This window comes from Protopterus annectens, chromosome 2.part0, assembly GCF_019279795.1.
Source record: "Protopterus annectens isolate FY-2018-M chromosome 2.part0, PAN1.0, whole genome shotgun sequence".
NCBI lineage: Eukaryota > Metazoa > Chordata > Ceratodontiformes > Protopteridae > Protopterus > Protopterus annectens.
Genome location: NC_056728.1, coordinates 490,054,160 through 490,077,852, shown reverse-complemented (window position 1 = coordinate 490,077,852; position 23,693 = coordinate 490,054,160). Strand labels below are relative to the sequence as shown.

At 41.2% G+C, this 23,693-nt stretch overlaps 1 protein-coding gene across 1 annotated transcript in view; it reads left to right on the top strand.

Annotated features, from left to right (window-relative positions):
* AGTPBP1 (ATP/GTP binding carboxypeptidase 1) overlaps positions 1-23,693 on the top strand; it is a 2,804,614-nt gene that overhangs the window by 1,549,323 nt on the left and 1,231,598 nt on the right. Inside the window, exon 20 of the mRNA XM_044060898.1 lies at positions 10,160-10,276. Coding sequence (XP_043916833.1) covers positions 10,160-10,276 — 117 coding nt within the window. The remainder of the gene's footprint in view (positions 1-10,159; positions 10,277-23,693) is intronic.

Sequence of the window (23,693 nt, the reverse complement as noted above, 5' to 3'; positions counted from 1 at the left end):
GCCTGTGTACATACTAGCCACTAACTGAACTTTACCTGAGTTGACAATTTCACTGATTTTTGTTTTCTTAGTTTGTTTTCCCACTGGGAGAGCTGAAATTAAGGTGTTCTTTGTTAATAGTGGTAATTTGCATCTGTGTACATCTCAGTACAAAAGGAATGCAGAACAAATGGCATCACTCACCTAGAATGGACTTTAAAGCTGTACATATAAAATGAACATAATCCTTCTCTGGAGCATTGAAGTGCTAAGAGGTCAAAAAAGGTAATAAACTTAGAGAATGTTATAGGAATATTGTTTGCAAATCAAATCCATTCCTCATGTAAAAGTAAAAATTAGCATAGCTCAATAAACTTGGGCAGAGAAAAATAAGCTTGTGTTTTACAGGTTTAAATATTTAAGCATTAGCCTCAATAAGTTGTGTTGCCAACTACAGTTGGGATTAGATCACAGTATAGAACCAAGACATGCTTAAGTTTTCCTTCCTCTTTTCAGAGGCCTGTACTTGGATCAAAAGTTGAGTTATTCATGCATTCATTCTTTGTCGTCATTGTGAGCAGTTCAAGCAGTCTCATCCGAGCTGCTTAGTTAAAACACAGAATTGCACTGCTCTCTGAAAGAGTCTATCTTTAGTATATGATAGCTGCTATATATCCACACACTGGAAAAGGGAGCTGAAGCTGTGATCTTGCTGATTTACACACTGGTCATCCACAGAAGCAAAAAAAAATGCTTTTTCCAGTAAAGATGATGATTAACTAGGAAGGAAACTAGCCAAGTTCTGCCCTGTAATTTATATGGCTATTTTCCAAGATGTCCACTGTCGATTTGCCAGTTAAGTATTTATTAATAAATTATGTTACGTTTGATTCCCCAAGAGAGTGGATGTAGAACTCAGAACTGTTTTCCAGTGCTCATCAAGAAGTAGCAAAGACCATTAAAAGGCTATGCCAGCCCAGACGTTCTTGATACTTAAGAGCTTTTTTTGATTTGCAGATGTTATACAGCCTTCTTGCAAGTTTGAATGGATATTTAATTGATGTGATATTTTCCTTCTGTCTTGTTAATGCAGTACAGTCATTTTAATTAATGTTTTCTTATTGTTAAATGCATTTTAATAGTGCAATAAATTCTGTTTTATACAAACCAAACTGGGTGTATACTGGCTTTTTTAGAATTTAGCTTAAGTTAAACCTAAAAAATAAGTGCTAAACCAGATTGTGTTCACCTATAGACCAGATGTATAGATAATTATATAACTATAGCATTCCTACTTGTTCTGTTTGTTCTGACAGATTAATTGGGGCTCACGTTGCTGCAAGCTGATTAAAACAGCCAAAACAAATTGAAAAAATAACTAGTAAACTGTGCATGTACCTTGTAAATCTATATACATAGAGCTGAACTGTTAGTGGTGAAAATAATTGTGCTTCCTGTGGTGGAATATTGTATTAGCTTTCACTACTTTACCTTAAATGGTGTTATGGCTGCTAAGTTTAATTAGATAACAGAAATGCAATTGTTAACCATTCAGTAAATGTGGAGTTATTTTAAAGAAAATGCATAACCTTTAGTTTTTCATTCATCTCCACTAGGGGCTTTGAACGAGTGCCATCTTGGCCGCTACAACTGGAAACTGCAGCAGATACTAGTATTAGAATGAAGTCTGAGTCTCTGTTTTGCTGGACATCCCCCACAGAATGGGAGAAAATGCAGAGATAATTGAGTTAAAGCATGCAAAGAAATGTATGCATGATCTAGAAGTACAGCTCAGATAGCGTAGTGAAATGTGTGTGTTAGTCATCATAGAGATGTGCTGCCAGAACAGGTCAGAGATATGAAATTTTGCATATTTAGAAAGTTATCTCTCTTGAGACATGTTCAGAGTAATATGGATTAGTTTATAGGACTGGCAGTCTGAGTTTTAAACACAGAGAAATGGGGATCTTCGCATATAAACCCCTATGATAGAAATGTTAGTCAGAGACTAAAGCCAGAGTAGAAAGAAAAACTCCAGCTGAAGTAGCAGCAGTAAAGAAAGGTAGCATTTCAAACATCCAGATACAAAGTCTTGTAATGCCCCCCCCCCCCAAATAACCCAAGAGCGCTAACTGACAGACTTATGCTGATTCTCATGGTGATGATCCATAGCCCTCGGCTAGCAAAATTTGAACAAGAGGGAACAAGGGTTTGTAACCTAAAATTGCCACACAGCTCTTATAGCTACTTGGCAGTAATTTCAGTTCAAAAGCAAAAAGGATGACATTGTCCAACATATTCACAATTTGAGTGCTTTTCAGCTTCCAGTGGTTCATATCTAGGTGGCTTATAGATGATAAAAAGATAGAATGGGTAGGAGTATCTGAAGAAAGTAAAAATGAACCGTAGAGCCTGTGTATAAGTTTATAAAGAGAGAACTAGGAAGATGTTGATATAGGAGAGAGGCTAGACAGGCAGCCTACATAATGAAATGTGCTACCCACCAAACCCCAAAGAATTTTATAATCTTTCAAAGGATGTGCATTTTGCAGTTGGTAATGTTTCAGAGTCTGAGTGATGATTTTCAGCATATGTACTTCCAGAGTTTACTTATTCACATAAGGACACAAATCTCTCTAAACCGTAAAAGGAAACCGCAAACTTTGCAGTGGATTGTACACTAAGCAGTAAATATCTGGGAATCCAGTAAAGGGGATGAAGCCCTGCCACCAACAACAGGAGAATGTGTAGCTACTGCCCAAGTCCGGTTGCTGTAACATTGACATGGACAGAACTGAGCTAGCTCATCCAAAAGGCATCATACTAAGTAAAAATAAACCACACACAGGCTAGTAACCTTTGTTAAAGCCCCGGCTAATGCCAGTTGCCCTACAGCTCAGCAAATGCTTCTGTCTGCACAATCTCCAGTAGATTTACCTCTGTAACCCTGAGTTCCATGGTCCTATTGTCCCTTTCAGTCTTAAATTAACCAGTGACAGTCATATAGATGACTCGGTATTGGTAGACAAAATGACAGAAGATATGAAGAAAGACAGAGGCATGGTTCTGATAGAGACTATTACAGAGGATGCCAAAACTGTAATAGGTACCAGCCCAGATTCAGACCAACTTCTAACCCCTCCCACCCCTAGCAGAGAAAGACTGAGAAAAGAAATAAGAAGGATGAGGTCATCAGACCAGGGGGTAGTAGAACTGAAGTCTCTGATTAAAATTTCAGAAACCAAAAATCTTTACTGCTACCTGGCTTTCTTTCCCCCTGGGTCTGGGCACCCAGCAATTATACTCGCACTTGACAGCACTACTTCCAAGAACCAGACTACTTTCTTCTGTGCCCTCGAAGGCTACCAATGTAGAGGATTCTGATATCATTACTGATTCAAAAGAAGTATGAATGGTGAAGGTAACAAAGTACAATCTCCAAAGGTGACCCCTTGTTGGAGGCTACTAAGGCTTCTACTGCCATTAGTGTTGATGCTGCCTTGTTGCAAAGGATAGTGCAAAACAAATTCTACCTGGGCAGATTGATGCCTAAGGGGAAGTGCCTATAGGTTCTACTTTGAAGTAAATGTGGAAAACAGCTTAAAGCATGGTGCCTTGATAGACTCGAGTGCTGAAATAGCTCTAATGTCTCGGTGCTTCTATAATCTGAGCAGAGCATTAAAAGATTCAGAGAAACTGAAAATCCTACTCTAATGGCCTGCAGGTTTCTGTCTCCACAGGAAGGAAACAGACAATTTTGGAGAATGTATAGCTAAAGCCAAAGTTTGGGAAAATGGAAGTGAGCCATTCAATGAACGCTACCATAAACCAGTAGATGATTTCTTAACTGCCAATGATCTGCTTAAAAAATCTAGGCCTATAGCTGACTATTTAAATGGGGGTCTTAGAGTTACAGGAGGATAAATGTATTCCTCTTTGAAAGAGTTTATAGGTTCATAAGCAGGAAGACTGATACTATTAAAAAAAAAAGATGCTGTGATTCAAGTTAATTTTGTAATGTTTGGTGTACTAGATATATCAGTGTTTAGAAACTCTGAGGATCTAACCACATGGAGACAGAGCACAGGGTGTGTGTGGTCATAACAAGGTGCTTTAAAATCTGAGATAAATGCCAGAGTTCTGATGGTCTTTATTAAAGAAGCAAACACTTTTATCTCAGAAAGGTATCCAAACACTGACACAACTGTGTCACATGCTGAACACCATAAATGTAAAGGAAAGTTATCTAGTTCATGAATCACTTTTGTTTTATGTGGGAGACAGAAATGAATAACATGAAGTGATATAGAAATAGCTTTGTAGATGCATCTGTCCCCCTTATAAGTAAATACAATGCTAAATTCAGAAATAACCCCCTATGGTGGAACCCAGTTGTAAGCAAGATCCATAACAAAAGATCAAAAATTCTTGCACATAAAAATAAATCTAATTCTCAGGATGCCAAAAATGTTCTTGCTTAACTCTGTAAGGAACTCTGAACTATGGACTATGATCCAATCATCCAAATCCAGATAAGTAAAGATAGCCACCCAGGTGAAGGATAACCACAGAACCTTCATAATTACGTTAAAAATGTCAGAAACAATGCCCAGCACTGAGTATAGCAAGTAGTAAATATCTTCACATTCTCACACCCAGAGGATATAGCTAGTCTTCTAGCAGACAAATTTAGAACAAACTTCCTCTCCTCCCCTCCAGTATTCTCAAAGCACATACCCACACTCAAATCTCCGAAGAACAAGAAGAACATTATATCTTTTGAATCTGATAACATACCATGTTGCCTACTGGTCAGTCTGAAACATGACTTGTCTTATTCACTACAGAAGCTAATCAATACCAGCCTCAAAACAGGCTTTGTGCTGGATGAATGGAGGGCAGCAATAGTCATTCTCTTGCACAAAGGTGAGGCTTCAATGGACCCAGGCATTTATAGCCTGACCAGCATACTTCTCAACCTCTTAGTGCAAGAAATCTGGATGAAATCTAACAAAATGGGGGGAACTAAAGCCAAAAATAGGGACAGATTTTAAATACTGATCTTATAAACTTAGAAAGTTGCTAGAGTAACAAGGTTTGTGCCAACATACATTTTACTGAAGGATTTGAAGTCTGAAACTCAAATGTGTGGAGTTATTTAGGGACTTCAGTCCTCAGATCATCCCAATGATTTGCCAGAAAAAACACACATTTTATGAGGAACAGACCAAAAATATGAGGCAAAAATGTGATAATCTGCAGAAATCTTGACAGTGGTGAGCTATGCTGACCGGTCTCATCTAAGGCCATGGAAAGTATCTTTATGAAATAAATATATACAAGGATATAGGTAACCTACAGACTCTTGAACCCAACTCATTCTGGATTTGTCAAGAGCAGGTCCTGCCTTCTTAACCTAATCAAATTCTTTGAAAAAGTTACTGAAACAATGGGTGAAAAAAAAGCACTGTATTTCTATTTCTGTATATGTCGAAAGGCCATCCCACACATTCACATTCTGAGGAACTCTCCCAGCTAAATATTAATCCCTATGTAACTCATTGTATAGCAAATTGTCTCACAAATAGAACCCAGAAAGTTAGGGTGTGCGGCTGTACTTTCACCAAAAGACCTGCCACTAAACCAGGGTTCAGTCCTTGGACCACTCCTCTTTGACATTTACTTCTCTGAGGTCAAACTAATGTTAAGGGTTTGTGGTCTGCCCGTTTTGCAGATGGCTACAAAATTGGTACCATCATATGCTCTCCAGAGGAAAACAAGATCACCAGGAGGGCCTGTCCCAAACAAAAATAGCTGGTGTGAAAACTGTTGACTAAATCTAAATGCAAATAAGTATATAATCATATCTTTCTGCAAGTATGATTCCCCTTCTGACTATCACATCGACAACACACTCCTGAAAAATTGATGTCCTAGTTGGGGATCTTGGAACCTATGTTGGCAATTAACTGTCTTTTGATCACAACATTTCCACTGTTGTAAAGAAGCCCTTTTTCAGTTTGCAGCTTATATCTAAACATACTGTGCCCAAATCCAGGGCAGTAATTGTTCCCTTGTACTCTACACTCAAAATAGGCTGATCATTAAGTATAATTCTCTTTTTGATCTGCACCTGTCCAAACACTTGTCACAATTTGAATGAACACTGCTTTCTCACAAAAAAAAAAAAAAAAAATCAAACTTCTAAATCATAAAATCTTACACACCATCTCAGTGCCTTGTCCCTATCCTCAGTATTATACAGGCTACTGAAGAGTGACCTTTGCATTGTGTATAGAGCTCCAACAGACACTGTTCTGTCAGATCTGTTACACATTTGCAAGTCCAGTGGTATCTTAAACATCTGATCAATGGATTTCAGTCTCTCTTAGAAAATAAATAGAACATTTTGAAGGGATAGGTTTGCATCACAAAGAATACCGCCTTCTATTGAAGTCTTCCACTGTACATAAAACAAAGTAGATCTCTTACTTTGTTCAAATGTAGTTTTGATGAATGGATGGGTAACTGCAAATTCACCCCTGCTTTTAGCACTCCTGTCCCTCATGGATAGGGAAAAACATGTAAATGTCGCAGCATATTCTTGTTCAGCCTATCTGAGTTTTTTGTATGCAAAAATAAGGGTTATTATAAAGGCTAAAACTCCCATAGGAATGTAAGACTAAGCTTCTTAAGATCCTCACAGATTAATAATCTAGCAGGTAGCTGTGTGTATGTGCGTGTGAGCTAAGGCAGAACACATATAGCTACCTAGATCTGTTTTGCGCTTAGATTATGAGAACTGTCTTATGAGTGAATGGTGTATAGTATGCTGAAGAGCCAAAGGCTTGATATGAGATTTGTTGAAAAGTCTAGACTTGCTAAAATGTGTTCCAAGTCATAATGGACACTTGAGTACAGCAGTCTTTGCTTCAACCCTTCAGAGAGGATAAAAGACATTGCAGCACCCTATAAAGTTACTAAAGGACCTAAACTCACCTCTAGTCTAAATATCCTGGTGTGCCTTGATATGTGTGTATGGGCCTTATCAGTGAAATTTGTGGTCACAGATGGGGGGGCTCTACAAACTCTAAAGTTAGGAGAGACCATGCCCCAGGTATGCCAGTTTGTGACTGAAAATAGTAGAGTAATTCAAGCCAATGTCAAAGAATTCTGTTTGAGGGGATAAAAGTGTGAGAGATCAAGAAATTGCCTGACCAAGCTGTACGCTTTGCTCTTGACAAACATTTGAGAGACAGCATTTCAATTATTCTCCACGTTACACTCGGTCACTGACTGTAGATTAGTACATGTACTGGCATGTAACCCAACAACAAATTTCATTGGTGTAATAGCTCACTGTAAACTGGGTACAATAATAGAGGATTATTTTTTATGATTTGTAATTATCTGTTCTTACTAGTAAGTTATCCGAAAATACAATGCAAAACCGTGAAACAGAAATCGGTTCACTGCCAAATGGTTTAATCCTACTGCAGGAAACCAGACTCTTTGATAAAAACGAAGTATACTTAAGTGACGTTAATGGAGAATAACCTTGTATTCTCTCAGGCAGTGAGAGAAAAAACATCTTAGGGAACTTTGCACAGGTGACCTTTAAAATGTTTCTGACATAATAGAAGACCAGGTGAAAGTTGGTAACAACATGCCTATCCCAGTTTTCCAGAATCAAATAGAGCATGCCACTTAGGTGTGCAGTTGTGAGACTGAAAAGGAGAAAGAAGCAACAAATGAGAGATTTGGTCAGTTTTTAAAAAGATGCTTATGATTGTTGGGTAGCTGACGTTCACATTTCACTGGTGCTTACTGATCTTCGTAAGGGCCCAGTGTTTGTACATCAGTACAGAATCACACTGGCATCTTATGAACATATCCATGAGATTCTGGATATAGACTGCAGAAGGCTAATTCTGCATATGCCCTTATCTCATTTTCCCATATCATAGCACAACCAAGCCTTGGCTAGAGTTCACGGTGCAAAATACTTAACATCAGTGGTTGTCTCATATGGATTCTGGTCATGGAAGCTTTCATCCCCAAAGACCCACACAAACTGGTTTTCACATTGGTAGAGGATAGTACAGCTGGAATGTGTCCTTTTGGATACCTTAACTCACCTGCAGATTTCAGTGTCTTTCCTGCACAAGACCATGCCTGATGCAGAAGGTAAAGGGAATCTAATTTATGTGGATGGTTACTAATCACAAGTAACACTTTTGAGGAGCATTTTGATGACCCTCCACCTTAGTTGTGTCTACCTTGCCTTATGCTACAGCCTTCAATGGGCATGCCTGTGTGGTAGGTTACAGTTTGTGCTGAGGCTCTCGTATGCTAATCTCTTTCCATTTGCTTTGATGTCTGATAACTGCTAAGACTTGGCATTGTTTTCTGAGAATTACAGTGAAACAACTGAAAGTTCTTTGTATTCTGTGACCTGAGCCAAAAGATATGCATTTTACACATCTTACCCACGAGAGCAATCTGAGATTAATCTGTGAGCAGAGAAAAGCAGAAAAACCTTAACTGATGCTAAGATCTTAGAAACTGAGAAAATTTTAATTGTGACTCCACCTTAGATTTCTTCTAAGATGTTGCCATTCAAGTATGGAAATGTGGCCTGAATGTATATAACTCAAGAGATTCGGCCAATGCTGAACAGGTTTGATGCTAACTTTAACTTGCATTTATTTTTATTGGCACTATGGCTGTACAAAACACATCATTTAAGTTGGTGGTTTCTACCTGCAAATTTCACTGGTTCTAATGGAGGATTAGGAAGATACTTTTAGAAAGTAAAGTACACATTCAAACAGAGTTTTGCAAATGTTTAAGTTTATTGCTAGTTGCATAGGTCAGTACTTGTGTTAAAATGAAATGTATGATTAGTTTTATTTTAATTAATTTCTTGACTTGGCAAGCCCGCTAGGCAAAAGAGCCTTTTTCCCCACACAGGTGAAACAGGAACACAGACCTTAGGAATTGGCCTCCTCAGTCCTACAGCTTGCACCTGGAATTTGAGGGAATTGTATGGAGAAACACTGGATTCATTGATTTTTATTCATTTATGGCCTTAAACTTGTGTGCCATACTGACAAATATTTTCAGTAGAACAATTCTGTCACTCATTCATAGACATGTCTTTCAGTTTTTGTTTGCTATTTAACTGTTTGAATGCCTAGCCTCACTTTTGTAACCAAAGTAGTTTTCGTCGTCTTTACACCTGTCAGTGGTTTGCACCTTCAGGCACTGAGGCATTCTCTAGCAATGTGCCAAGGGTAACTCGATGGCCACCTGGGACATGCCAAGGTAGTTTTTCTGAAGTAGCCTTTCAGAGTTGTTAAAAGCTGCTTTGCTGAATGCATATTTACTGCACCAGGGCAGTTCCCTGCAATGTACCAGGAACATTTTGGTGGCTGAATAATGCTCCTGAAATGCACTAGATGTCACCACTTCTGTGAAGCAGTACTTTTGGGTTATTTTGAACATTGCTTTACAGAATGCCTGTCATTTGCCTACTAACATTGCCACTATATTCATTTCAGCTCAGTTTTAGGTGCAGCAGCAAAGCATTGTTTTTGCATTTTTAGGTAACTAAATCTAAAATGTTTATGCTTTTCTCAGATTGCAGTGCATTTAGCTGAGTTCTCTGTCAAAACAGAGACATTTAATGCCTTATTAGGCGCAAAATTGGTCAGTTTGAATACTTTATCAAGTTATGGATCCTAAAACTTTGAGAGTAAGGAGCTTTTTTAAGTTAAAGGCCTGTGACTGTCCCCAGAAAAAGCAGCTGTTGTTGAGTGTTTTCCTGTCTCTGAAACCACTGCATTTGTGCTAAGTTATTGTTAATAAATTGTACATTATTATTTATCCTGTTGATTACATCTTTTTTATTTTTGCTTTGTTAATTTTGCACTTGTTTACTACAATAGTCCAACTGAGCTTCTACCTTCTTTTAATTGGGGGCCCAGAGAGGTAATCTCCAGTGCAAAAAAGTATGCATATGCCACTTTTGCTGCAATTGCATATCAACGTATTTTTAGTAAGAATTAGAGTTGTATACTCCATTTACCTAAGTGGAGTGTATTCCTTAAGTGTCACTTTTGATCCGGTGTTTATATTGTATTTGCCTGTAACAGTAGTTTCCTTTTGTCTGTTCTAGAATGATGATCTTGAAACTGATATTAGTAAACTGAGACCTAACCAAGAATTGGGAAGACCAGTAGAAGAACTCAGAATGTATGAACGTTTTTTTCCAGAACTTACAGAGGACTTCCAGGTAAAGCAGCAGTGCAATTTTAAGCACAACTTTGACTTTCACAGTTGACGTTTTTCAAGAGTGGTTGTTTTTTTCATAGAACAACAATGATCACTAAATGATAGAAGGTCATTGTCTTTTGCAGTTTTGAGGTCTTTATTTTGTAGGATTCCAGCAGCATTACCCAATCACCAGAAATGTAGAGGCAGTAGTTTGTATTCATTGTAACTTGTGAGCCAGCTCATTTGAACACTAATCCATGAACTACACCCATGGAAATTTAGTGTATTTTAGGGCAGCTTTGCCCTCAATTCCCTAAATGTAGGAGACTTTGCCGTAAACCCATCCCCAATTTAAACTACCTGTAGGATGAGACTGCATCAAAAAATGACCGTTTCCCCAGGAAAAAAAATATTCTAAAGAGAGCTGGATACATCAGCTTAAATCTCACACCTGCCTCTTGACATTCCCTAATTGCCAGAATAAATTTTCTTCTCTTCTGCCTGGTATACAGTGAACAATCATTTTCCAGAAGTAGTCTACTGTCTCCAGTGTTTAACAGTTTTGCGAGGATTAACTCTTTCTGCTGTTACTAATACAGGTCTTGACTGCTGTGTCATGGCCAGGTTTGGAGCATACACGCAATGCACCTTTTCAGCTATTTATTTATTTACACACACACACACACACACACACACACACACACACACACACACACACACACACACACACACACACGCACATATTTGATTACCGGGAAAGTCTGACCGGGTAGAAGCCCATTTTCAGCAGAGGCCCGGGGAGAAAAGCTCCAAATTATTACAAAATATTTTAAGAATAATAATTTTACAATCTTCAAAAATAAAACAAAAAACATTTGGAGTTTAAATTATTATAACAAAGTAGACACGATATAAAAAAATGATTAAAAATTAATACGAGGTATATGCCAATCATTTAATATTTAGAGAAACTTTAGACAGTTTGTAGAGAAAGTAAATAAGTTAGTCTTATACAAGTAGAAATTGCAATATGTGATGAGGGTAAAACAGCCTTATGGTATACTTGGAAAGAATGTCAGAGAAGAGAGTCAGGATAGCAGTAAGGAAGTAAGTGAAGAAGGGAGAGTTAGGAAGTATAAGAAATGAAAAGATACTTGTTCACATGTAAGGATATAGTTTATCCTAGATTTGAGGAAGAACAGAGCCAAATTTTAGCTAGGAAGTCTTTCAAAGTGGTTTTAAAAGATGGGAGGGATGGTATAGACATGGTGGATATAGGTTTAGGAGTTCCAGGCCTTAGCAAACTTGTATAAGTGCAGATAATGCCCAGCAGATTTGCTAGGCCTGTTGATAGACAGGAGTTTTTGCTCACTGGATCGCAGTGACTGACTGGGAACATAGTTGTGTAGAATGCTTTAGTGCTGGACAGGCAGATGGATGCTGGTAAAAAGTTGTGTGTATGTTAGTTGATATGGCAGTTCTAACCAATTTAGGCTTTTCATTGCCATACAGTGGTGGGTTCGGAAATGGGTATTTGCTACAATCTTAGCAACTTTATTATAGCATTGTTCAAATTTTAATGTTTGTGAAGCCTAAACCATAAAGAAGAGTTGGGAAGAGATGAGTAGTGACAAGTGTAGTTTTGTGTCAGTGAGAGAGATTTTGGCTCTGTAAAGCAATCCCTAGTTTTTCATGACTTTTTCTTATGCAATTTTGTATATGCAGGTCAAATGTAAGATTATTATCCACCATCACCCCCTAAAAGTTTGCTATGAGAAGTGACTTCAGTGGTTGTATTCTCATTTTTTGGAGGTATACCATGTTATCAGATGTGCAAATGAGAGTGGATCATCTCTATTGTATTAGGGTGGCCTGTTGTGTGGAAGTATAGAGAGTGTTGGTGAAAATGTTAGAGGAGTGGACCAAAGATAGAGCCTTGTGGTACATCATTGGTGACTGGAAGGTAAGGGGAGAGCATGGAGTGCAGTTTTACTGACTGGATACCTACCTAGACAGGTAGCTTTTGCACCACAGAAAGGGTGGGCTGAGAGAAATCTAGTGAGGACAGTTAACAATCAACAAGTCCTGCTGTGGAATACCAGTCCAGTTGCTTATTTGTGCTTTTAAAAAGTAATAGTGTGTTCCTTCCAGTTTATCTGGTATAGCAGAAAATCTCAGGTTTTGTCTGCCTGTTCTGCCCTCTAACTCATCCTCTTTTGAAACAGCTTTTCTTAAACAGTCTCATACTCGGGCAAACTTTTCTTCATTTTGACCTCTAATTCTTCATTTTGACCTCTAATTTTTGCAGTGTAATAATTTCATCTGAATAGCTGTTTAAAGCTTCTTCCGTTTTTTTACCAACTTTTTATTTGAGTTGATATATACTCCTTCAGTGTTTCATTTATTTTTATCAGTTATGAACACATTTGATTTATTTTTCCCTCAGTTACTGGACTCCATCTCTTGTACCAAAGCTGGAGCTTGAACTGGTTTTTGCTGAACAGCTGCAGGATTCTTCCTAATCAATGCCTTCTTTTCACCTTTTCATGCTGTCTGAGTTTCTTGTTTGCTGGCAATTCGGGCAGTGTACTTGCTAGCCAGTAACTGAGTTTTACTAAAACTGTCAGAATTACAAGCCCTTATCACTGAGTGGGAGAGCTGAAGTTAAGCTGTTGATCAGTGGGCTGCCATCGTGGAAGTCCTCCCCACAGTAAAAGAGTTTGTGTTACAAACTCAACTGCTGTCAAAGCAATGCATTTTTTAATTGATATTGCTAAAAAGTAGATAATAAATGTTGATAAGTTCAAGCTTGTGCTAAAACGTGATAGTTCCAAGTAAAATAAGCAGACCGTCTGAACTGTTTGCTTGCACCTAACATTCTTCTCATGTGTTTAACTGTGGCTTTGTCAGGGCTTATACTTGATTTGCAACAATATCTGCAGCCTTGATTATAACACAGTCATGGTTAAAGGGATTGCCAAAAAAAAAAAAAATCTTGCTTTTTCCCCACTTTCTGAAAGTTAAGAATGTTCAGTTACAGATTTGCTGTTCTGAACTGTTTGGAAGTTTCTAGAAGGCCAGTGCTTGCTTGGGCTAAAGGGAAGTCTCTGTGTTCACCAGTGGGAGTGGTTAACACTGAACAGCCTGCCTGTCCCTAGAGGAGTGGTTACTACCTAGAAGCTGTAGTTTTATTGGCCATTTTGGGTCAATTCTAAACTCCTTGATCTGTCTCTCTTAAAACCTGGCTGCCTCATGGTTTTGGCGTCTTTTCAGTCTTGCTAGTTGTTGCTGAAGCACCTACCAAGGGGAGAAAACGCTGAGAGAAGAAAAGGAGCCACTTTTGTGATTTTAAGTATTTTCTTCTGATTTTTTGTTAAGTTTTACTGCTTTGCCGCCTATTGTTTGGCATTTTCCGGCTTGCTGAAGTTTATATCTGTAACAGTAACAGTACTTGGAACACATCTAGAGCCTGTTTACTGCATTTCCTGTGTTGCACTTAATTTAAAATCGTTTTTTTTCTCTCAAAACTGCATTTTACCTGATTTTGGCCTAGCACTGGTTAACACTGAACAGCCTGCCTGTCCCTGGAGGAGTGGTTATTACCTAGAAGCTGTAGTTTTATTGGCCATTTTGGGTCAATTCTAAACTCCTTGATCTCTCTCTCTTAAAACCCTACAACTCTCTTTTTGCGCAGTTTTGCACACTGAGCAGCGTCAGGCAGCGCCGCCTAAACCGGTTTAAAGTATTCCAGGCTCCACAAAGTCTGCTCTTCACTTTTTCCCTTAGAGCTGTTCAAACTCTCAAAGTAATCACTCTATTCTCTTTCTAAAGCCCTGCACTTGCTCAGCTCTTATAAGGAAACACTAACTAACTAAAGCACTACACCCTCCTTGACTTCTCATAAGTATTAGGCTCCCGATTGGTCCTTCCTGATCAAGTGAAAAATCAGTTCCCTTCCCTAATCTGATCAGTAAAAAAACAGTTCCCTATACTAATCTGGTATGTCCAAGGGTCAGTTTCAAGGTTACTCTCCAGTCCAGCTGGTGAATCTGGGAATTTTGAGGCAATGTTACAATTGCTTTATGTACACAGACAACCCTCTCCTCCTTCCAACAAACTCTAATACATGTGAGAGATGCAGTTACACAGCCAAACTGGAGGCAGAGCTCTCTCAACCCAAGACTGGCACAGTCAGTCAGGAGGAAAAGGTAACCACCCACACCACAAATCCAGTCTCACACAGACCTATTGCATCTGCATACCCAACACATAAACACACAAAAACATACTCGGAGGCTCTAAATAAAAATCTGCCTAAACAGCAAAGACCTCTTAAGCAGATATCCAAGCAACAGCCACCCCTCAACAATACCCACGAATCACATATCTCACAAAATCAGTGTGCCTCACAGTCACAGCCCTTAAGGCCAAACAACACACCAAATACACTTGTTATAGGGGACTCTATTGTCTGGCACACTGACGTCCCACTCACCAGACTGAACAAGGAGAATGTCACTGTAAGCTGCCTGTCGGGTGCCAGGATCCGCCACATAACGCAAGCACTCCGGTCACTCCAAAGCAAGTACAAGTTTGACTCCGCCATTGCCCATGCCGGTGTGAATGACCTGATACGTACCTCCCTGGACTACATGAAAAGAGACATAGAGGAGCTATCTGACCATGTAGCCCAGGCTGATATGACCCTGACCTTGAGTAGCATCTTGCCCTCACCAAGAATGATGCCACAGTATAAAGGCAAAATGATCAGTTTCAACAATTGTCTAAAGTATTGGTGTCATTCAAAGGGGATCCAGTGTCTGTCAGCCTGGGATGATATGCTCAACGAGCCACGTTGCTTCGCTAGGGATGGCTTGCACCTGTCACACCCTTAGGCTTTCGTATACTGGCCAAGGCTCTTGCCACCCCTATAGTGCCTTTTTTAGGCAAGGCTCAAAGGACAAACCCACCTCCATAGACAACCCAAGGATAAAAAAACTAAAGGTAATGCTACTCAATGCCAGAAGTCTAAACCTCAAGATGCACGCACTCGAGGATCTCCTCAGTATGGAGAAAATCGATGTCTGTGCAGTAACAGAAAACCTGGTCCAAGGCTCCTGAGAGCACCCCAGCACTACCAGGTTATAACTCATACCATGCGTTTCGGCCCCAAAACTCAGACCGAAGCACAAAAGGAGGGGGAGTATCTATATTCATCAAAGATACCTACACCTCCAGGTTAGTGGCACTGCACAAAGCATCAGAAACCATCCATGTGCAACTAACAGCGGGCAAAACTGCCTTTCAGTTTGTAGCCTGCTACAGAACACCCACCCTATTACAGGAACCCCACTTGGCATTCCTGAGAACACTGGAGAATATGAAGGTCTCTCCAAACACTATGTTATTGGGTGACTTCAACTACCCAAGCATTAACTGAGAAAACTATTCAATCCCAAACACCCTCACCCAACGGTTCCTTGAATTTATAAACTCTAACACAATGGAACAACTGGTCACCACTCCCACAAGAGGGAACAACATATTGGACCTGGTCATTACCAACATGGGGACTCTATGTTCCACACCAGAGGTAAACCCCTCATTGGTAAGATCAGACCATAAACAAATTTCCCTAGACATCCATATCCTGTCCCCACCCCCAGCCAAGGAAATCACTGTAAAGAATTTCTCAAAAGCCAACTTTGCACTTCTCAAGACCTGAGGTGGAAACCTTCAAAGCCCCTGGGCCAAAGGATAATACAGCCCAATCTGCAGAATCCTTTACAAATGCATTCTATGAGCACCTGCAGGAATGCATGGGTCGTGCTATCCCAGATAAAACCAAGACTCACTCCTCCAAAAACAGGAGACCGGTCTGGTGGATCCCGGCCAAAAATAAGCTATACAACAGAAGGAGGAAGCCACTACATGACAGAGCAAAATCCCAAAAAGGGAAGGCATCTCTGATCAGTATTAGCAAGAAACTTCGATCCCTCATAAAATCATCAAAGGCCAGCTTCGAAAGAAAAATTGCCCTAGACACTAAAGATGATCACAAGGCCTTCTTTAGTTATGTCAGGAACATGGGCGGAAACTCCCAGATATGCTCTGATTTGTTGCATAATGGTACAAAATATACCGAACCTACAGACATAGCCAACATCCTGGCAGACAGATTCAGCGCAAACTACTCCCCCCCTTCCCCCCAAAGGAGCAAATGCCTATCCCAACTGAATGTAACCTCCCTGACATCACAGATGCACAGGTGAAAGCTGCCCTCTCCAAAGCAAAAAACACAGCATCTGTGTGTCCCAAGCTGTGTCTTGCACGAGCTCCATGAACTGAACCCTCACATTAAGTCACTGTTCAAACTTAGCCTTACTACAGGATATGTACCCAAAGAATGGCGTACAGCTACAGTGGTCCCACTCCACAAAGGTGGTGCCACAACGGACCCCAGAAACCATCTCCGCATAAGCCTGACTAGTCTGGTCTGTAAAGCTATGGAGTGTATTATCATGGAACTCATAAACAATGACATTGGGAGCCTCCAGACACTGGACCCTACCCAATTCGGTTTTGTTAAGGGAAGATCTTGCCTCTTAAACCTAGCTGATTTCTTTGAAACAGTTACCAAAGCCATAGATGAGGGCAAGGTAGTCCACACAGCCTACCTGGGCCTCGCAAAAGCCTTCGACACAATACCCCACTCAGGCATCATAAATAAGCTTACCAGCTTAAATATCAACCCCTATATCACAAGATGGGTTGCAAACTGGCTCAGAAATAGAACCCACATGGTCAGAATCGCAGGTGCCATGTCCAAATCCAAACCAGTTACAAGTGGCGTCCCACAGGGCTCAGTTCTGGGACCTCTCTTGTTTGGTATATACTTCTCTGAGGTTCAGGCTAACACGGGGGGATTATGGCTGACAAAGTTAGCAGATGACTGCAAACTGGGGGCAATAATCGAATCTCCAGCTGACACAAGCATCCTCCAAAAGGGTCTCACAGAGACGGATGCTTGGTGCCAGAGCCACGGCCCCAAGCTAAATGCTAAAAAGTGCATAGTTATCCCCTTTGGGAAAAACAAGGTGCCCACAAATTACCACATAAGTGGTAATCCATTAAGTATGGAAGAAGTAATTAGAGATTTGGGGACCAACGTAGATAGTAATCTCTCCTTTGATAATCACATTGCCAAAGTGGTTAGAAAGACCTTCTATAATAGCCCACCTTATCACGAAAGGGTTCGCATCTAGATCAAGAGAGGTCATTGCGCCCCTCTACTTGTCACTCATCAGGCCCATAATTGAATACAATGCCCCTTTTGTGATGTACCTTACCCGACACCTGCAGCAACTGGAGAGACCCCAAAAGTACCTCACCAAGAGGATCATGGGCTACAAACAGATGTCCTATGCAGCTCGACTAAAGAAACTCCAGCTCTACTCAGTTGCTTACCGCCTACTCAGAGGCGATCTATGCCTGACGTACAAAGCCATGTCAAACCCAGAATTAATGGACATGCTCCACCTCAAAAAATCCAAGTCCCTTAGAGCTACACGCTCCAGGGACCTAAACGTCAGCACAAAAATAAATAGGACATGCTGGAGGGACAGATTCATTTCCCAGAGGCTCCCCTCACTCTGGAATAGAATCCCAATTCATGTTTGACATAGCCCCTCACTGACCCTCTTCAAGCGAAATCTGGACGTGTGGATGGGAAATCGCAAATTCACCCCTGGGATCTCTTCTGTGTCCCTGCTAGACAGAGGCACAGTAAACGAATCTTAAAAGGGTACCTTCTGTGACCTACTTTACAGAGGCACAGTAGGCTAATCTAATAGGGAGGCGGAAGCCAAATACACTCTGGCTAGGCTTATAAATGCCCTAGGGCAGATAGCCTAGTATCTACCTATGAACCTATATCCTGACAGTATTTTGTATGTCTTTCTAATAAGATTGCCATATCCTGACAGTATTTTGTATGTCTTTCTAATAAGGTTGCTGTATCCTGACAGTATTTTGTATGTCTTTTTAATAAAAGTTCATCTGCTTGAATCCAATCACAGAACATGTACCACACAAACTCAGAAATGTAAACATGAAACACATTTGAAAGGAACAAAATCACGGAATTTTTTAACAGAAGGCAATCCCTGTTGCACTCCCTGTACCCCTTTATTTCTTGCATATACCAACTCCAAGATTGCACTGTCAGAATAAAATGCAATGCCCAAGATAGTGCAGTATTGATTTATTTGCACAGCATCGCTGCAATTGAAGACTAATGATCTAAGAGTGTCTTTCATTAGTGTAGCAGTGTTAAGCTTGACACTTGTTTTATTTATTTGCTTAAGTTTGATAACCGGGGAAGTCCACTGGGCCAAGAAGAGCCCGCTGTTCTTAGTGTTTCACTGTTGCAGTCATCGCATTTGGGTTATCTGCTTGTAGTAGCCCTCAGTCGGCCTGATTAACAAAGTCTTGGGTCCTGTGTCAGTTGCTGTCCCTTCTTCCGTGACGTCAGGTCATCCGGGGTATAAAACATGTAGCCGACACCATTACATCAGTCTTTCTTGCCATGCGGTGCCCGAAGCAGAAGCAGTTCGCAAGTGCCGGTCGGCCGACTCCTGAAATTTTTGTTTTCGAGTTTTAGAACTGAAGTCTTTAACTAAAAGCTAAATACCCCTTTGGGGAAACTTTTTCTTGCTCTAAACCAATGTCAGTAAAAGTGAATAATTGCATTACTTGTGGAAAGCAAATACCTCATAAAGATTTTCATTCGTACTGTATTCTTTGTCTAGGCCCTGACCACGAAGTACCTCGCTGTCGGTTTTGTGCCTTACTTAAACCACGAACAGTCCATCGGTATATTTTTGCTGCTAAATATTTTGGTGCTCTGTTCAATTATCCAGATATGTCTTCGGTAAGCTATCCAACTACCGACATTCTGAAAAAATGTAAAGATAAAGACAGAGACAGGCTGCCTAGGTCCAAAGCTGCCAACGACGCTTCTCCTAAGCCAGTCGCCAGTTCGCCGGTACTCAGTGAGGTGTTTTTGCAGCCCCTGATACCCGCTATTTCAGATTCGCAGGCCTCTACTGAGACCCATTTGGAGTCCAGTATGCCACAAGATGCTTCAACTGTGGAACCTGCGGATGTCTCTACCTTGGATGGGTCCAGAGCCGCTCTGCAGGCACTGGCTTCTGAGGGTGTATACAAGCCTACTGACTTGCGTATTAAACCAATGCCGTCATCTTCTTCAAGGCCTAAAACTCGAACCATGCCTAGAAAACTGATGCCCAGACCACACGGTCAGGCCTCTATGCCTAAAAAACAAATGATAAGAATGGCTGAAGACCTTATTACTTTAATCAGGGGAAGCTAGCCTTCCCCCTCTAAGAGACCTAGGACTGAGTTTGCTTATGATACTTCTGGCCAGGATTCTGAATTTTTTTGTTTCCTCTGATGACCAGGATTTACCCTTATCTACTTATGAGGATTCTGATGCTGAGGACTCTATTCCCTCTGCTCCCCCCCCCCAGAGGATTTCTCTTTTGGTGAAACCTTGCATACTCTCACGGAGCATTTTCATTGGGAAAGTCAAGATTTCTCTGATTCTAAAAAGAGACTTGGGGGATTTCTTACTCCTGTCCCAGCACAGGCCTTTAGCTATCCCTCCTGTACTAGACATTGTTGATGATGCCTTTTCTGAATCTAGCTTGGCCCCTGATTCTTTAACTCCTGCTCCCAGAAAACCTGATGGAAATTACTGAGTCCCTGACTCTCACAAGTTCCTTTTTAAAAATCCTACTGTGGATCCTGAGACTGTTTCCCAGGGACACAAGGGCATTAAAGCTACTACTGCCAAAAATCCTACCCCCTCTGATAGAGATTCCAGGATGCTGGATAGATGGGATAAGAAGGTATGCACTTTTGCAACTTTAGCCAGTAGGGCCTTAAACTGTCAAGTTTCATATGTTAAAATATCAGCAGCATATTATTGGATTGCTTAAACAGAAAATGATGTTGATTTCTGATTGTGCTGAAAATAAGGATTTACGGCACTCAGCTGAACAAGTTGGAAAACATACTTTGCAATGTGGTTTTGATTCACTAGAGGCATCTTGCAGGGCTTCTGTGACTGGGTCTGTACTTTAAAGGCATCCTTGCCAGATCATGTTAAAGCGAAATTATTGGATGCTCCCTTAAATCAGGACCGCCTGTTTGGCAACAAGGCAGAAGAAGTTCTTAAAAAGATGGAGGAAAAAGCTAAATCTATGCAAACTGTTAAAGATTTTTTTACAAGTACAACCTCCAAGGTTTAGTAGGCATTGACCTTCCAAGAACTGGTCCTTTCCTGCCTCTTCCAGACCTTCAGTCCAAACCTGAATCCAGCAGAGCTCCCAGGCTTCAGTCCCAGGGTACGCACATGACTAAGCAGTGGGGAGCCTCCACTTCCAAATCTGGAAGTAATAAAACTCCTCCCTATGGTAAACTGCCTCAGTGACTTCTTTTTAAAACTTTCAAGCACTTCTCAACTGACTGCCCCCTTGGAGGGAAAGATTGCTCTTCATGTAAAGAACTGGGAACTCATTACCCAGGACAAATGGGTTTTAAGTATAGTGTCCCAGGGATACAGATTTCACTTCCACACGTTACCATCACCAAGCGGGTGGCCAGATCTACCCCCAAATCAGTGGGAAGAGGCCCAAAGGCGCAAGTACTTTCTCTCTTAAGCATGGGGGCTATTCAGTTAGTACCAGAAGAGGAAATGGGACAAGGTTTCTACTCAAGACTTTTCCTGGTACCCAGAAAAGACAATTCATGGCGTCCTATCCTGGACCTGTCTACTCTAAACACCTTTCTGGTGATTCCAAGATTCAAGATTCTGACTCTTCACCAGTTGCTCCCTATGCTAGGCAGAGACGCCTGGTTGGCATCACTAGCTTTAAAGGAAGCATACCTGCACATGCCAATCAGGGAATCTTGCAGAGGAAACCTACACTTCAAAGCAGGCTACACGCACTATCAGGCTACACGCACTGCCCTTTGGCTTATCTACTGCACCCAGGGTATTCACAAAGTGCCTAGCTCCAGTCATTGCAGTTTGCAGGCAAAGAAATATTCAAATATACCCATACCTGGACGATTATCTAATTCAGGCAGAAAGCAAGGACATACTTTTGAATCATCTGGCTTTTGTACAAAGGGTGCTAACTTGTCTGAGGTACACCATAAATTAAAAGAAATCACAACAGGTACCCTGTCAACAAATTATATTCCTGGGAGCAAGCTTGAATACAACTTCCCAGATGGCCTTCCTCATGCCAGAGAAACAAATTCACTTGACAACCTACTTCAAACAAGTGGCCACAAAAACCCTGCTATCTGCAAGGAAAATACTGCAAGCCTTGGGGTTCATGGCCTCCTGCATTCTTTTAATTCCATATGCAAGAGTGCATATGAGGAAACTGCAATGGTATCTAAAAAGCCTATGGTGTCAACATTCTCAGGATCTAGAAGCAATGATTCCTATCATACCTTGCCTACGTCTAGAGTTCCTTTGGTGGGCAGAGGCCTGCCAGCAAAACAAGGGACTACCATTCACACTACCCCCTGCCGCCCTAATCCTAACAACAGAAGCATCAGACTATGCATGGGGGGTGGGGGGACTCACCTGGCAGGGAGGTGCATTCAGGGCAAATGGAACCCAAGTCAAATGCACTTGCATATCAATCAAAAAGAAATATTAGCTGTACAGAATGCTCTGACAGCCTTCAAGGACCACATTCTTCCAGGACAATTAATGGTAAAGACGGACAGCACCACTGTTATGTGGTACATAAACAAGCAGGGGGGTACACATTCTTACCCCCTCTGCAGACTAGCCATGGCATTGTGGAACACAGCCCTGAGCTACCAAGTGCATCTACAAGCTCAATTCCTGCCAGAAAAACTAAATACACTGGTAGACGAACTAAGCAGAAACCTCATGGACCCACACGAGTGGAAACTGGAACCAAGGATTTTCAACATGTTGACAAGCAAATGGGGGAGCCCAGATATAGACCTGTTTGCCTCCCCCGAGAACTATCAACTGGACAAATGTTGCACAAGGACTCCCCACAAACAAGCTTGGAAAGTGGATGCTCTGTCCTTCAGCTGGAAAAACTTTCAGTTTATGCCTCTCCTCCTCTGCCTCTACTCTCCAAAGTAATACCAAAGATCAAGCAAGACAGACCAAGGACGATTTTGATTGCACCAGACTGGCCACGCAAACACTGGTACCCCCATTTTGTGCAGTGTGTCACTGTTGGCCCCATGGCACCTGCCTCAGACTCCTACCTTATTGTCTCAGCAGGAGAACCGGATTCTACACCCTCAGTTTCAAACACTGAACCTAGCAGCTTGGCTAATTACCTAATCTCTCCTTTACCATCCCTCAGTAAACCAGTCATTTTAGAGGGAAGGAGGCCTAGTACTAGAAAATCTTATGCTGACAAATGGAAAAGATTCTGTGCCTGGAACCAATCTCCAGGGATGAGCACAGCAGTGCCCAATTTAACTCAGATTTTATAATACTTAACAGAGATGCTTCACAAGGGCCTGTCTTTCTCCTCCCATCAAAATTCACGCCTCAGCCATTTCAGCTCATTATAACACAGAACCTCCCCTCTTCTCTCATCCACTGCTCAAGCAGTTCCTCAGAGGGGTCAAAATTTTACAACCACCCAGGAGAGCTCCAACCCCAGCCCTGGACCTTAACTTTGTATTGGAGAAACTCAATCTTCCTCCTTTCGAGCCAGCTGCCACTGCAGACTTAAAATTCCTTTCTTGGAAAACAGCTTTCCTTTTAGCAATCACTTCAGCAAGAAGGGTATCTGAATTATAGGCCCTTATGGCAGTGGAGCCTTTCATCATCTTTCATGCAGACAAGGGTGTCCCTCAGGACCAATCCCTCCTTCATGCCCAAGGTGGTATCCAGTGTGGCCCTTAAATCAGTCCGTCATTTGCCAACCTTCTTTCCTAATCCACAGAACAAAGGGGAATAGATACTGCACTCCTTAGATGTGCACAGACAACTTAGATTCTACTTGGACAGGACTAAACCTCAAAGGAAATCTGAACAATTGCTGGTGGCATTTGCTGCAGAGGGGAAGGTGATTTCAAAGCAAACCATTTCAAAATGGATAGGCCATTGCATTCATTTCTGCTACAAGCACCATGGAAAACTTTTCCCACAGGGGATCAGACCCCACTCAACCAGGGCTGCATCTACCTCTACAGCCTTTCTCAGAGGCATCCCTACCAGGGACATCCTAGAAGCTGCTGCCTGGAGTTCTGTACATACTTTCACCGAGCATTATCATCTGCCAGTTTTCTCTAAATCCAGAGCTGGCTTTGCCACTGCAGTCTTGCAGGGCCTT